This window comes from Neophocaena asiaeorientalis, unplaced genomic scaffold, assembly GCF_003031525.2.
Source record: "Neophocaena asiaeorientalis asiaeorientalis breed wild unplaced genomic scaffold, Neophocaena_asiaeorientalis_V1.1 scaffold124, whole genome shotgun sequence".
In the NCBI taxonomy this organism is placed as follows: domain Eukaryota; kingdom Metazoa; phylum Chordata; class Mammalia; order Artiodactyla; family Phocoenidae; genus Neophocaena; species Neophocaena asiaeorientalis.
Genome location: NW_020174135.1, coordinates 7,084,001 through 7,100,421, shown reverse-complemented (window position 1 = coordinate 7,100,421; position 16,421 = coordinate 7,084,001). Strand labels below are relative to the sequence as shown.

The following is a 16,421-nucleotide window of genomic DNA, read 5'->3' as shown; positions in this document are numbered from 1 at the left end:
ATGAAGCCTGAGCACAGTCTGACTGAGTCCTTCCAACCTCACCTCACTACCCCTCACTGCCCCTCCACATCCCTACTTGAACTCCCCCACTCCAAGATTCTCACTTAATACAGCTGCTGCTGAAAGCTCACATATAGAACAGGTTTCGTTAAACGCCAAGACTGAAGGTTCCATTTAGGCTACGGACTTTTAACTTAAACCTAGTAACAATCACGTCAGGAAGGCATATTGCTAAAAGCCATCTATTACAACATAAGGACTACTTGGCTAAACACGGGCTATGTAAAAATTATACTTTTCCATATTTTCATATACAGTATTAATGATTTTTACAAATATATCATTTGCCAAACCTAAAATTCAAATTCCTTAACAACACTTACATGTCTAAGAAGTAATTCGAGAAGCCAGTTTAGAAGTTCTACGGATACATTTTTTCTTTGTTCCTTCAATAACTTATTTAGAAAATGTATGATATCTATTAGCAGTTTCTCATCTTCGGTGCAAGCAGGAAGTACTTGTAAAAATCTACAATAAAGAAGACAGTAATCATGGTTTCTAGTTCTTTAAAGTAAGTTGCGTGCGGATAAGTATTTAACAACCTGCTGAGAAGTGGGGTGCTGATTTGCTGTGTTTGCCAATTTCCATAGTGTAAATACCCCGCCATGGCTGACTGCAATCCTCCAATCTACCACACAGATGTGGAGACAGGCACTGCAGCACGCCATTATACAGCATTTCCACAACACAGACAGAATCCATATAAATAACACCGAGAGCACAGATAACAGGAAAATGTTGTAAAATACTTAGGAAGCCATGACTCTGCATAACCATTACCTTTATTTTTAATATAATTTATTTAATTGTAAGTTTACAAAGTTCAATTTTAAGAGTGGTTGTGTTTAACAACTAACTTGCAAAAATCCAGATAATTTAACCATCACCTCTCTTACAGGGCAGTCCTAGCTGGCGACAGCACACCACTGAAAAAGGTGAACTAGATATCCGAATTGTGAGCGCTACACTAAATAAGAGCCCACGTTTTAGAAACTCAGATAACCTTGCATTTTGAAAATGGCACACTTTCCGTTTAATAGAGTTATACATTTTATACTAAAGTCACATGAAGACGAAAATGTAAAACTGCTGGCAACGGCTGCTTATCAGTCTTGTTTCAAAGGCAGCCATCTGCTACCAGTTAAACGTGTTAAATTTACAAGCCAGGGCCTTCCCAAAAACCACTAAAGGACCTCCACATGGCTATCAACTCCATGAAATTCAGAGGAAAAAGAAAAATGAGATAATTTACTTAAGAACAGACTGAAAGAAAGCAAAACAAAACAGCCAGAGTTACCAAGCCTTTAATCAGCTCCCTGATGTCTCAGCTCATTTATTGATATAATATGGACAGGAATAAACATTCAGTTTGTTTACCCATGTCTTACCCTAATCATTTACTTCTGTGAGATAAAAAATATGTTAGGATATAAAAATATAATAATTATAATATTTGTAAAAATTATAACAATTTATTAATAATTCCAAAATGCAGTAATTATGTTAAAATTTTCTCTTTTGCTATTATTAGACCTGTATTACAGATAATAAAAATCCTTAAATTTTTCTTTCTAAAAAGCATTTCTCTCATGATACCAACAATGAGAACACACGCTCCTAACTTCAAACACGTGGAGATGAACCCAAATACAATTCCATCCAGGCCTCTGAAACCAGCAGGCTTGAGCTGATACTGACCTGTTTAGTGTGGTGTGCCAAGACAAGGACTTCAAGGTAATCCCACATGGGCCAGTGCCACCCTTGAAAGACAACCTGTCATTCAGAAGATAAAAACTCATCCTTGTGAGAGCAGCCCTCACGCCCCTGTGGGCTGCAGCCTGAACAATGGAGCGGAGGCAGTCCTTCAGCCCGCTCGCTGTGTGCGTCATCTTCAGAGCAAGGGTGTCCTCAGTGGATAACTTCAATGTATCTAGAAATCTAAACAAGAAGAAAAGAAGAAAGAGCAATACAAAGCTATTAAAGAAAAGCTCACAGTTATTTTTATTATAAACTGTCTCCCCCAAATTCTGTTTTGTTTCCTTTTAAGGGTGACTCACAGCCAAAAGAAAATCTGATGTGTATCTGTCAATATTAGGGTTTCACACCAGCATGGGGATGTTTATATTGACATTTTCCTGCTTACAGAAATATAATTTGCTTTCAAATGAGAAAGTACTGACAGATTAGAATACTGAGGTATTTAAAAGTCATCGTCATCGTCATCACCCCAGTGACGATAACGCAATTCACGTATGTATTTACTAAGCTTCTACCCTAACCCAGAGCACTTTTCCTAGTGAATTACATCTGTTAACTAACCAAACTTTATATAATCTCCAAAACAGCATAGAGCACAATGCTTTTTAATTTAAATTTCTTTGTGTGATAGTTTTTAAAAAGTAATGAATGACATGTAATCTTTAAAACAAAGTAAAAATTATAATCTTCAGTGAGAAAGCAGGGTCAGACGATAAAAAGAAAGCTACTTGACCTAAAGGAAAAATAAGGCCTAGCTAATTAATCATAATTACGCAGATGTGAATGCTTTTCTACTACATGTAACAACTTACTCTTGGATTTTAGTTTCAGAGTTCATTTGCTTCAACAGATTATCACTCCCATGATACCATGATAGGTTCCAAGCTATTCTCAGCATATCTGAGACCGGCTTCAAGGCCAAACACTCAGCAGATAACGGCAAAACTATGGAGTAAGGACTCACAGCATGGTGGCCAAGTACATGTACTGGTAGATGATACCTATAGAAAATGTAGAAAAATAATTACATACTTTTAAATTCTTAAGTGCTACTCAAAAGAATGAGCCACAAATGAGGGCTAGTTCTACGCCTCCCATTCTACAGCAATACAAAGGTCTCTGACGCGTTCCCAGTTTTGAACAGTTACCAGGCTTTATTCTTTTGCCATCCTCTAAACTTTCAAAAACACCTGATTAAACTTCTTTCCTGAGGACTTACCATACTCTGTGTTGTATTAGGGTTGTTTGCAGAGATGACTGACGCCCCTTGAAGTCGAGGCCCCCCATGGCTACAGTAACCACACACACAAGGTGTTCAGCCGAAACACAAATGTCTACTTTATGCTACACACTGTATGTCATCTACCTTTCATTGACAGTTACCTGGCATGGCACCATGAAATCCATTTTACAGATGATCAAAATGAGTCTTAAAGATGCTAAATGAATTGCTTATGTTCACAGGGGTCACTAAGTGACAGAATCACAACTTACTATTTTAACTTGAGAACACAGTTGCACCGTCAATAAGCTCAGTCACTGTGTGTCACCAAGAGAACCCAGAAATACTTTTAGATCTAAGGAAAGATTCAATAGCAGTATCTCTTAAACTAGTTAATGTTAATTTAATAGTGTTTAGCAGGACTGCAATGCCTAGCATCTCAAATGTTAAAGAATGATTTTGCTTATAAAACATATCCCAAACCCCTAATTCATGTATTGGTAACTAATATTAGAGAAACACAATTGGGTAGGATTTTTAAGGGGAAATTTAGTGTGCTTTTGCATTTCATGCATCTCAAAAAAAAGAGGCTAAGGTAGAGTTCTGTATATAAATGAAGCTGAATAATTTTTTAAAAGATAATAAATTTTAAAAATTGGAATTTTCCTTAGAAGTAACCAGGGCTCCTTAGAGAGATGGCTAATGCTAGGTCTGAAATAGGGAAATCAAAGGTGAACCGTGGACATCTCTTCATGCCAGAAAGCAAGAATGTACTAAAAGGCTTGTGAAGCCATGTCAAAATGACACAAGAGCCTCCTTGAAAGGACTCGCACTAAATGAAAAGAGTTAAGGCTGTGAATCAATGGTCAAGCTTTTAATAAGTTATAAAATGTACTGCAAATTACACCTGAAGAACACAGAAGGAAGAAAATAATAAAAAGCAAAGGGTATTACATCAGGACCGGTTTGAGAAACCACTACACATCCACCATGTGGACAATTTTTAAAATGACATTACTATGTGTAAAGAAATTACTGTTGACATTTCTTCTGTATGGACAACCTTGATCTTGAGGTAACTCTCTGACCCTTTTCCCCAGGACAACCAAATAGATATGGAATGTCAACAATTTTACTAAACCGCTTTGCTTATGGCGACAATAACTCCCTGCATCTGGACTGGGAGGTGTGGAAACAACCCACACCTGTGTGCAAATGTACAGTGGGAAGCCACAGCTCTGAGTATCCCTGAGTGCTGTGGCTCTCATACATGATGTGCCTTGCGGGGACCTGGACGTTATGCCCATGGCATGCTTCCTAGAGATCACATTTTCTATTGGGACGTGGGTCTCCTATGCCAAGACAGCCCCCAGCACCCACACAGGTAATCACATTTCAAGCATGACCTACTGTTGTGTGTGTTTTATTATTTAGCCAAACCTAAAGACCATAAAGAATGTGATGTCTACAACTAAAGAATTTCATTCCTAAGGATATATCCAAGAGGAACTATTGGACACATATCCCAGGAGATACATATAATAATGTTTACAGGGATGTATACAGGAGCAAAAACCCAGAATCAACCGAAATACCCCACGACAGGAGAATGAATACTCTGTGGTATCGTCTAACAAGAGTATTACACAGCAGTGAAAATGATTATACTACATGTAATAATATCTAGCAAGCTATAAAATGTTATTTTTAAATTAATCATAGTTTTATTAAGATATAACTTTCTTACCCTTAAAATACACAGATTTTAAGTGTATAGCCTGATGAATTTTTATATATGTGTTCATTTGTGTAACCACCACCCAGAATAAAACACAACATTTCCATCCCCTCAGAAAGTTTCTTTGTTCCCTTTTCTTGTCAATTACTCTCCTAGCCCTCCTCTAAGAGGTAACTATTATTGTTACCTATTCTGATTTCTCTCACCAGAGATCAACTTTGTTGGTGAACTTTAAATAAATGGAATATACAGTATATACTCTCTTGTGGCTGTTTTCACATTATGTCTATGATTATGTCATAAACCCTGTGTCTACGAGACGCATGTTGTTGTGTAAAAAGTAGTTTTTAAATGTTGTATAGTGTTTCACTGTGTGAGTATAGCACAGGTCATTTATCAATTCTTGCTGTTGGACATTTGGGATGTTTCACGCTTTTGGTTACTATACATAAAGCTGTTATGAACATTCATTCACACATATATGTATATAAAAGGATAGTGGGTGATGTCAATACCAAGAGCTGGAGAGGGTGTGCAGCATCTGGGACCACTACACTGCTGCAGGAATGTAAACCAGTACACCACTCTGGAATACTGCTTGGTAGCATCTACTAAAGCTAAACATATAAATATCCTCTGATCCATATGTGTTCAAGAAGATGCTTAGCGGTCATTGTTCATAATAGCCCCGAACAGAAAACAAACCTGATGTCCATCAGTGATAGAATGGTAACTACACGGCTGTATATTCTTACACAGAATACTACACAAAAATGAAAATAAGTCAAATACTGCTAAGGCAACATAATCTGTACCCTGTACCCAAGTTGAGCAAAAGAAGGCAAATGCAAGAATATAAAGTTCAAGAACAATGTATAATAACAGGAATGAAAACTGAATTATCTTTGTGGGCACTGGAAGGTAATAAGGAAGGACACAAGTGGTTTCTGGCATGCTAGTGATATTTTGTACCTTAATCTACATGTTAGTTACATGGGTGTATTTATCTGGAAAAATTCAGGATTTGTAAACTTTATGTATCTTATACTTCAATGAAAACAATTTACTTTTTAAAAAGTCTAGAGAGACATGAAAACCAAATGCAATTCATAACCTTGACTGGATCCTGCATTTAAAAAAAAAATCTATAGAAGATATTTGGGATGTAATTGGAGAAACTGGATCATGTTACAGAATTATTTTTAATTTTCTTAGATGTGACCATTCATGGTACAGTGGTTATGTAGGATAATGTCCTTAATTTAAGGAGGTACATGCTGGAATAATTGGGAGGGAAGTAAAATTATGTCTGAAACTTATATTTAAATGGGTTGGGGATAAAGATTACGTAAAAATAAATAAATGTATTGAGAGAGAGAGAGAAAGACAGAAAAGCAGACCCATGTGTTAACAGTTGCTGAATCTAGGCTGAAGGGTATGCAAGTGTTCACTATATAGTTCTTTCAAGTTTTGTGTAGACTTGAACAATATCAAAACAAAAACTTGGCGACAGGGATGTACACTTACTGAACTGTCAGAAGCACCAGCATGAAGGAAAGATTAAAGCATTACAAGTCATGTGATGAAACGCTAGATGAAAACTTTAACAAATCATTGATTTTGATTTCCCTTTCTGTAACAGTATTCTATCTTTGAGAAAATCAAAGAAATAAATTCTTTACCTTCTAGAAACTGAAACAGGCAAACTGAAGACTGATGGTGAAGAAGGTTTATTGGAAAGATTATCAGACCTATTTCACAAAAGAAACACAAAAGGAAAGAAACAACTGAGCAGACCATCGTTTTGTCTAAGAAACACAACTTGCTTCGCTTCCTTGACTGAAACTCAAATCAAGAGCTGCATTTGGTTCTATCATTTAGTATAGTTATAACATGGTGCCACTACCCGGATTTGCTTTTGAAGAGAAAATTATGCTTTTCTTTAAGAAGTCCATATAATAAATGACCCATACAATGCAGACACTGTACTGGCAGGTGGCCTCTGTGTCTCTCTCCCACTGATCCTGCTCAGGGTCAGTGTTAAATCAGATATTACATCATAAACATCTTCCCCAAGGTTTTTAAAAATTAAATATTAAAGAAAAAACACACAAAATTGAGTGTATATACCAAAAAACGTATTAATGACAAAACTTATTATAGTAATTATCAAATTTTGTACTTAGTAATGTTGAACAATAAAAGTTCAGGGTGACTTTTTGAGCCAATATGCATAATTCTGCTACTCAAACCAAAAATCATACCATGTATATCTACCATAGAAAGCAGAAGCTTCCTAAGTCAGAAATGTCCATGCACTGCTATAAGACTGCCTCAGAAACTCAGACAATTCAGAGTAAAAACCTTTTAAAACTCTTATAGCTCACCACATATCCATTCTTGATACTTCATCAAATAACAGAAGACAAAATAATGCTCCAACTTCAGTCACGATGGTACAATCTTCATGAAATATCAAGGAAACTGTAAGTAAAAAGAAGCATAACTTTATAAAATATTTTTACCTCTAGAAAGAATGAACTTCAAATTTAAAATATCTTAACTCGAAAAGAAGAGATGCCATTCTCAGAGAAATGCGATGTTAACCCAGATAAACTGACATCATTAAAACAGTGGCTCTCAACTTTCAAATCTATGCAAATCTCTGCAGGGCTTGTTAAAACAGAGTTTCTGATCTGGTAGGTTTGGAGGATACAGACACTACTGGCCTAGCACATAGTATGCACTCAATAAATGTTTGCTGAGGAATTAATTTTCCTTGTTGAGTACCTAGTTAAAAAACTAACTTTGCCCTAAATTCATTAATGAGAGATATTATAATTCATTTTCAGGCTCACTTAAGTAATTTTTGGAAACATCAATGAGATCGAAAAAGTATTAAAAGGGTACAGATTATGTTAGCTTAGAAAATGCCTTTGAATCTAGTAGGTGCTCATAATTGATTGCTTGAATAATTTAAATCAAAATCATAAATGTAAAGGTAAACTAGGAACTAAATTCTACTGAATGAGGTTAACAGGAAGACAATTATTAACAGGATAAAAGAAAACTAGAGATCCAGAACTGTTACTCTTGCACATCAATCTATAAAAAAACTTATAAAATTTTACACACTATTCAAAATTTATGAAGCCGAACACATTGACTCTCTTTAGAACTTTACCTGGTTTGAACCTTTATCAATGCTACTTAAACTGTGTCCTATACACTTGGCAAGCAGAAGCCATTAGAAGAAGAGAAGAAAACGCTAAAATAAAATGACTCATAATATTTTGAACATAAATATCATTAATCTCTTACATGCCTGATAATTGACAAGGTTAGGCATATTGAGACATTTGTTCAAGATGTCTCTTGTAGAATATTTAAAAGCAATGGCCTACATTTTTAGGAAAGAAAATAGCACAGAATGTTACCAAGCTCTCTATTGAGAACAGTCAGAAAAGAAGAGAAAAAAATAACATGGAATTTTTCCACCTAAATACATTACTCAATTACAACCAAACTGAAAAAGGTTAAAAAAAAAATCACACTTTAGAAAATGTAGTAAGTTAATGTTCAGAGTCATTCAGGATGGTCTAGTTCCCACTCCCCACAAGTTGAGTCTATACACTCTGAATGCCAGTTCAAGGACATAATCAGTTATAACAGCAAAGCATCAGATCTAAAGGCACAAACAAAACAAGAATGAAGAAAACAGACACTGGAAAGAGGCAATAGTGACAGCAGCTGCAGCGCTCTCTCTCTCTCTCTACAGGTAACAACTGACCATCTGAGCACCAAACGACAGCTACATCAAGGTGCAGAGAGCGATCAGAGGCTTCAGCCCTTCTCAGCCCTAAGGTCTACTCTGTAACAGGATTTTAAGAAAATTCCCACAAAAGTGTTAAACGTTTTCCACTGCGATGGGTTTTTTCAGTGGCATATTCACTAATAAACTTTGTTATTGTGTTAGTAAAGCGGAAAGAAAATGTTACCTACAGTTAAAGAATAAACAGTTAAAGCTGAAGATTGCTCTCATTACTGTCAGAATGTATTTTATTTACCTCTGAACAGCAGGGTCAAGAGAGAAGGTTGTTGGGAGAGGGAAACACGCAGGACTGGGTCAGCACAGAGAACCTTCCTCAGGAGCGTGAGGCTTGGCTGTACTAGACACTCTATTACCTGGCCAGCAGGGGAAAACACAGTTATTTATTTTTATCAATTCTAAGGTGAGATAAAATATACTATAACATCGTCTTATTCTAAATGTCATGCTTTTTCATCAAAATCATGTGAAACTAAAATGCAAATATTAAGATTTTCCACTGAAAGTACGTTTTGTATATACTTCTGCTTATACATCTAATAGAAATGTTAAGGTTTTCCTTTAGAGATCTCACTTTTAGAAATTAAAAAAAATGAACAAGGATGTTACTCAAGACTGAAACTCCAAATACTCATCCAAATCCAGCTGAATTCATTTCAAATTTAATTGATAAAAAAACCAATCTGTAAAAATATGTCTTACCTCTCCATCCTGACTCACACATTTATTTAAATACTCAATTATCTTGTCAGTTAAGCATAATTTTTTCACCAGAGCATGCATTTTAATATCTGTAGACCAAAAGAAAAAGTTACTAAAAGTTAAAGAACATTTTCTATAGTTTTAAAAATAGAATAGACAGCCACACAACTTTCAAACTTTTAAAAATAATTACACCTAGTGTTGAAAATTAGAGGATGACACTTTAAACTTTTTACTTTATACACATCTGAACAATTTGAAAACTTTTAAGTAACAAGCACATCTTACTTCTGTAATATAAAAAAAAAAGCTATTTAAGAAGAATAATTAAATGAACTAGCTCAGATTCTGAAAAGGACTAGAATTTTAAATATACAAATGAACACTTTTATTTGTACATGGAAAATTATTTTATGTTCTTTCATGGACATTTCTTCTCTTTTCCAAATCCATCATCTCAAAATGTTTAGAATTCTCCACAAGCTAATATGTAAATATGACTTGCATTTTTCTATCAATATTAATACAAGATCTTTAACCTCAAACTATTAATAGCAAATACAAAAGAAAGGGTCTGTAACACACTCTACACATTTCTAGAGAATATGACCTCTTTTTTTTAATAAACATATACATGCGGGTGTGTGTGTGTACACTGCCGCAGTCTAAATGTTTGTCCCCGCAGAACTCACACGCTTGAAACCTAATCCCCAGTGCGGCTGTACGTGGAGGTGGGGCCTTTGGGAGGTGATGAGGTCATGAGGGTGGAGCCCTCCTGAATGAGATCGATGTCCTTATAAAAAGAGGAGAGCTTTGTTGCCCCTTTTTCATGTGAGGACACAGGGAGAAGACAGCCACCTATGAACCAAGAAGCAGGCCCTCGCCAGACACTGAATCTGCGGCACCTTAATCTTGGACTTCAAGCCTCCAGAACTGTGCGAATAAATTTCTGTTGTTTATAAGCCACCCAGTCTATGGTATTCTATTATAGCAGGCCAAACAGACTAGGACACACACACATACAAACACACACACACACACACACATACTAGCTATCACTAGCACCAAAAACTCTAGTTTCTTATAGATTAGTGACAAGTATTTCACAACTTGCAGACAAATTTTCTTAGTTTGTATTCCTATATTCTCATTGAGAAAGACGTACAAATATAAAGTTGATATTTAATTTGTAGCTTTCACTGTGACTACCTTTAGCTGCCACTTTAAAAAGGTTAGTTTCCACTACCCTCCAATATAGTGCATACCCAAATCATAAGCTTCATTTTTGAAATGTTAAACAATACTGAAAGAATACCCTCTAAAAGTTTTCTTTAATCTTCTTAGCCAAGGCTCTCCACATTTGATTGAGCCTTATTTTCTGTAGTCTCTATTATTGTTATTAAAAGCACAAATATGTTGAATATGATCTTTCAAATTACTCTTTCATCCCAGTTTCCACTAATGTCAGGATGGGAATATCCATCATAACCCACCTTCCAAGTTAAAAAAATATTTTTATGTAAATGCAAAATTACTTCTCTCAAACATTAAATTACATACATCACATATAGGAAAAAATTAAAAACTCAAAGAATAATAACACTACAAACAAAGCTAAGAGTAAATTTTACTAGTTGTTTTTTAAAATAAACTTTTAAAGAAAATACATAGTTACAGTGCATTATTTTTATCTTACCTACTCACAAAGTACAATTTGATTGATTTCTCTAAGCCAGATGGAACAAACTGAAATATCATATACTAGGTAAACTGAGACAGGAACAAGCAATTTACTGTTAGAATTATATCGACATTTCAGAAGAAAGATAATTTTATCAAATGACATTCCACAGGTCAAACAACAATAATCTAGACCAGGGGTCAGCAAACTTTTGCTTTAAGGAACTAGATAGTAAATGTGTTGGGCTTTGCCGGCCGCATATGGCCTTTGTCGCATATTCTTTGTTAAAAATGTAAAAACCATCCTTAACTTGAAGGCTGCAAAAGAAAAACAGGCCACAGGCCAGACTGGCCTACAAACCATAGTTTGCCAACCCCCAGTACTACTACACACAGCAATCTAAAATTCCATTCTCAGCAGCATTTTCCTTAAAAGACATTACCTTGCATAATCACAGCTAACTGTTCTGCGGCTGACTTTCTCAAAATAAGATCAATATTGTCTGAGATAAAGATGTCATATACCTTTTCAACAGTCTCCAGCTGAAAAAAAAAAAAAATTTTTTTTCATCTACTTCCAATTCTCCAGTAAAAGTCTACAGTTATAAAAACAAAAGCTCGAAGGCCAACTTATTTAAGTAACTGATATATTTACATTTGCAACAATGATGTGCTAGGTCAGAGAGGGAGTTAGGATCTAAAACAAAGATCCATCATGTCAAATAAGCCTCTCCTCTTACCGTACATTTCCGCTAGGAAGCATTCATGACCCATTAACCATCCAAGTTACACAGCATCACTACGGGTAGTTCCAGGCTAGTCTGAGAACAGCAACCCCAGACACGTGACTTGGGATTTCTCTGCTGCTCCCCGAAACCACCAGCTGGAATTCCCTTGGCCCTCTCCACTTCTCCCTCTTAGGGACCCCAAAGCGGACAGCTCTCTGGGGCTTGCTGCCCAGCACTCTGACCAAGCCCCCCACCAGCAGTCCCTGACTGTCACTTCCTGCCGGGACAGTCTGAGGAGGCAAAACACAACAGGAAAGGTGGGGAGAAAAGGACCGAGAGCACACCCCTCCTTTCTCCCCCCCACTGCCACCTGCAGCTCTCATGTGGACTTAGGAAAGAAAGTTCTAGAAACCCACTCCACCTTCCTCCACGTGACACACAGGGCGCAGTAGTGATACCAGTGACTCAGTACGCAGGAATTCCCCAACAGGACCTGGTATGTGGCCCATGGAAGGTTCTCCAATCCTCCTGCCAGGGCCATCAGATGGCCCCAAACACTTAGGTTAGAAGAACACTGAATGTGTTTCCCTGTTTTAAAAAATCCATTGTGTTGCATGTGGCTCTACCACAGGCCTCGGGGTCTGGTCTAAACTTGAAGAAAACTGCCAGCCTGCACAGTTGGAGTCACAGGAGAAGCTATAAAACACAGGAATGAAGCAATGAAGATAACGGACAGCTTGCTTTATCTGATCCTACATCAGTCCGCGATGATTTGGGTGCAGTTCTGGGCAGTCAGGGAGATGAAGGCTACACCTCTTAAAAGGGGGAAAAAGCCAAAGATTTAGAAAAGAGATTAACAAAAAAAATCTCAGAACCACTGTAACATTTAAAAGAAATTGCCCTTGCCTTCTATATTATTTTTCCTGTAATGAAGAGGCTGAAAACTTTTATCATAATATTTTCTGTTTTAGTATTACAGGCAATTTCCAACAGAAGAAAAAGGAGAATAATTTTATGTCAGTGATGTTTGTTTTTAAGAGTCATCAGAGAATTTCTTTCCACTAGATTAGCCTTATGTTGTATTTAAGATACCATTCAAATTAATTTGCATTTCCAGCGTATATTCTGAATGAAAAGGGACACGATGGCTGGCATATAGTAGGCACTCAAGAAATATATGTTCAATAAATAAATGTATCCAGGAGCCAGAAAAAGCCAGGACACAGCTTCACACTAGGCAGGAAAAACCACAGGTGAAGCCACCATTTCTCTCCCTCTCCCGTACATAACACAAATTGAAAAATGTAACATAAGATATATCAAATAACCACACAGTTATGAATAAATAAACTTGAAAGTTATGATCACCTTAATAATCAGCTCTCTTCTGTCATCCAATTTGAGTTCAATAGGCTTTTTCACAATAAATAAATCAGTAACTCTGGAGAGAACTCTGGCATCGATTGAAGGGCGCTTGGTATCCGCCCCCTCTTCCCTTGTAAGGTGACTTGCTAAAAGCTTTAATGCCAGCACCCGGACACTGAAGAAACAAAGTCTTTAAGTCAACATTTTGTAATATACAAATGTATAGAAATTATAAAGGCCCATAACACAAAGAATTATTACAAATCAACACAATAATTAGCTATGCTCATACTGACGTTACTGATGACATTTTACCTTTTCTATTAAAATACTTAGGGTATAACCACTGTTATTCCTGCATTTTACATTTATGAATAAGCAGCAGAAATAAAGAATAATCAATAATTACAAGGGAAGGTGCAGATTCACTGAGGCTGCAAACTTCACTGTCAATATCACCTCAGCTCCAGTAAATCGGTCTGCAAATTAAAAATCCTAGCTCCTGACTCCAAGTCTAGTGATGTAACTCAATCATAAAAACTATCACAGACCCATGAGCAGAGCCCAAACAACAGGTCGAACCTCCAGGAGAGTAATCACACTAACAGCTAAAGCGAGATATTGGGGGTGAAATAGATGCCCTCAGATATGAAAATACAAATACTTTTGGTTCCCATCAAAATTCTATTTTATCTAGAATGGATTAGCATCAAGGTCAGTTGAGCGCTGAGTGGGGAGGTAGAAGATTTCAAGAAAAGGTTAAATACTGCATGCACGAGACAATGAAATGGAAAAATAGAAAAAACCATTGAGTGGACACACAGCAATGAGTTACTGAGACAGGTTCTGGAACTACATGGACACTGGGCAAATTTTAAGCAGTAATGTAAGTTCCAGGTTTTAGGTACTACTTGTGAGACTATGATTAAAACCTGCACACTCGGGGAGGCATCCCTACCACAGCAAAGGCTGTGTCCTGACCCCTGAAGTCCCCCATCATAACACTGATCTCGCTGTATTACAATTAATAATAAAGTATAACTGGTAAGATCTCTCTTCTCAATTACATGCCCAATTCTGGAAGGGCAGCGTCATGTCTGTGTCGTGTGCTGCTAGGTTCCATTGCCCACCACGGTTCTCAAGTGCTTACCAAATCTAGAGGAAGCAGGCATTTAGTGTATTACTAATAGATATCATCTTTGGAGGGCAAATATTTACTCCAACATGGTGTGGGAGTCAGGCAAACCTCCCTCTCCCATCTGCTGTGACCTCATGAAAGCTCAGCACAGCCAGACACCCACACGATGCTCTTCCTTTGTGCCAGCACTCTCTGTATTAACATCCTGGGTCGTCAGTGGAGAGACAGCCACCACCCCCAGGCAAGAGCCCAGAGTGGGGTATGTAAAGCCTGTTGTTCTTAACGCATCTCCTCCTCCGGTAGATAAACTCAGCCGCTTCTCTAGGTTTAGCGTGAGCACCATGGTGCGATTATTTCTCTATACTTACTTCTTTCAACAAATACATTTTGAGCATATTTATGCCCAAGGTACTCAATGAAGTTCTGAGGATGTACAGATTAGCCAATGGATGGGGTTCCTGCCTAATGGAGTTTATGGTCTGGTGAGATGGGGTAGAACTAGTCAAATGATGAAAACAAATATGTAATTTAGACTGCTTTAAGTTCTGTGTAATTGAGAATTACCTTACCCAAAGGGAGGTCTGGCCTTGCCCTTGGCTCCTGGGAGGGGATCTCTAAGCCCTTAGAATGTCCTGCCTGATAAGACTGTTTTTGTTTACCCGGAGACTCTGGGCCCCCAAAGGTGAACCAAAAATATACACCTATTGTGTTACATTACCAAATTTGGGGTACGGAATACTACACTAGCACATTAATAAAGACACTGCCGAGGGTCAACGGGAACATTTGCAGAAGCCAATCCCCGAGGAGCACAAACACTCACCCCATATGCCCCTCTGCTTCCTGCATCACCCACAACTTTCCTCTCTGCACGATGCATGAGCCCTTACAATCTCCTCTGACTTTCCTCTTTCCGTTCTCTTAACGTTTTAGTTTATTTCACCTACTTCCTTAATTTTTAGTCTGATCATCTGTTTATAAATAAGCCACTGCATTATCCTGATGTAAGTATGGGGAAAACAATATTATCCATTGTCAAAAGAACATCTGTCTGTTTCTCCTAGCCTTTCCAACCGACACTTTCTCTTCATCACTGCTTATCCATCTTTACTCTAAGCTTTTTTTCTCTTCTCAGTGAGAGAAAATCTAACCACTGTTACCTAAAGAGAGTAACACAAGATTCATGTTGCACTGACAGAGAGGGAAGGAAGACAATCTTTCTCTCCTTCTTTTCTTTTAGTTAAAATGACACTTACACTAATGGTAGAGGAAAGGACACTTTTTCAGTTTCCCAAAAAAGAGGACAAGCTAAACAAGATTAAAATACATGCATACCCTGGTATGTGAGGCAACTGGTCCACTACACTTTCATGAAAAACTTTAATTTTCAGAACAAGTATTTAATTAGAAAAGGTGCACTCCAGGCGGCTAACAATTTCTAACGAGCAGACAGTGCGAACACCCTATGGTGTTGGCAATCTGTTTCTCTCCACGGCTCCCCACCCTGCCTGCAGCAGCACTATGAACAGCGCTGAGGGCAGCGATGCCGTAACGTAGGCTGATCTGACAGCAAGGCTGGAGGATGGACAGAGGGTCTTAGAAAGTGTCCAAAAGACCTTTACCGGGTTAGTTTCAGCCATTAGCTCCCCGTCTCTGTCTAGTAAGAGAATCACTTTCCTTTACCTCCTTTGGTTCTATACTGTTTGATACAATCACTACCCTTTCCTAGAACATTCCCGTCATCTTTCACATTCAGTAGACTCTGCTGTACTTACGATGGCTTTTTCACCAGCAGGAGCCGCAGTATGGACTTTAACCAGGTGGTACAGGGGAGAATCCCTTCACCAGCCTCGGAACTCGCTTTGCTTAGGAGGAGAATGCAGTTACCCAAAGGATCCTCTGTGTCAGCATAGCCCTACCAGATTTCATAAAGAGAGAAATGACCATCTGATTGTATGCACATACTGCTTAATTTTTTAACTTGGAATAAGAATTGTGTTGACCTGTCAGGCAACTCACAAATTTCTTTCAATTCAGTTGAATGTGACTTTTCAAAATAACCTACATGAGGTAAGAAGCCTACATACAACTGTATTTGAAAAATAATACTGGAGAACTTCAGGAAAATTTGCCAACCCTCCTGACACTTGCTAATTTTTCTACTTTCCAAGATTCTAGTAGTGGCACTGCCCCTAGATGAG

The 16,421-nt window shown here is 37.5% G+C and overlaps 1 protein-coding gene across 6 annotated transcripts in view; it reads right to left on the bottom strand.

Annotated features, from left to right (window-relative positions):
* Positions 1-16,421, bottom strand: part of RTTN (rotatin) — a 162,864-nt gene that overhangs the window by 105,941 nt on the left and 40,502 nt on the right. For all 6 annotated transcript variants that reach the window (XR_003004501.1, XM_024754913.1, XM_024754915.1 and 3 more), the window contains exons 17-26: positions 15,996-16,135; positions 13,086-13,257; positions 11,433-11,532; positions 9,310-9,398; positions 8,846-8,963; positions 7,166-7,262; positions 6,461-6,529; positions 2,631-2,819; positions 1,759-1,998; positions 384-528 (exon numbers count right to left, since the gene is read on the bottom strand). Coding sequence is in view for 5 of the 6 variants with exons in the window: in XM_024754913.1 (XP_024610681.1) it covers positions 384-528; positions 1,759-1,998; positions 2,631-2,819; positions 6,461-6,529; positions 7,166-7,262; positions 8,846-8,963; positions 9,310-9,398; positions 11,433-11,532; positions 13,086-13,257; positions 15,996-16,135 (1,359 nt within the window). In the remaining variant the exon portion in view is untranslated. The remainder of the gene's footprint in view (positions 1-383; positions 529-1,758; positions 1,999-2,630; positions 2,820-6,460; positions 6,530-7,165; positions 7,263-8,845; positions 8,964-9,309; positions 9,399-11,432; positions 11,533-13,085; positions 13,258-15,995; positions 16,136-16,421) is intronic.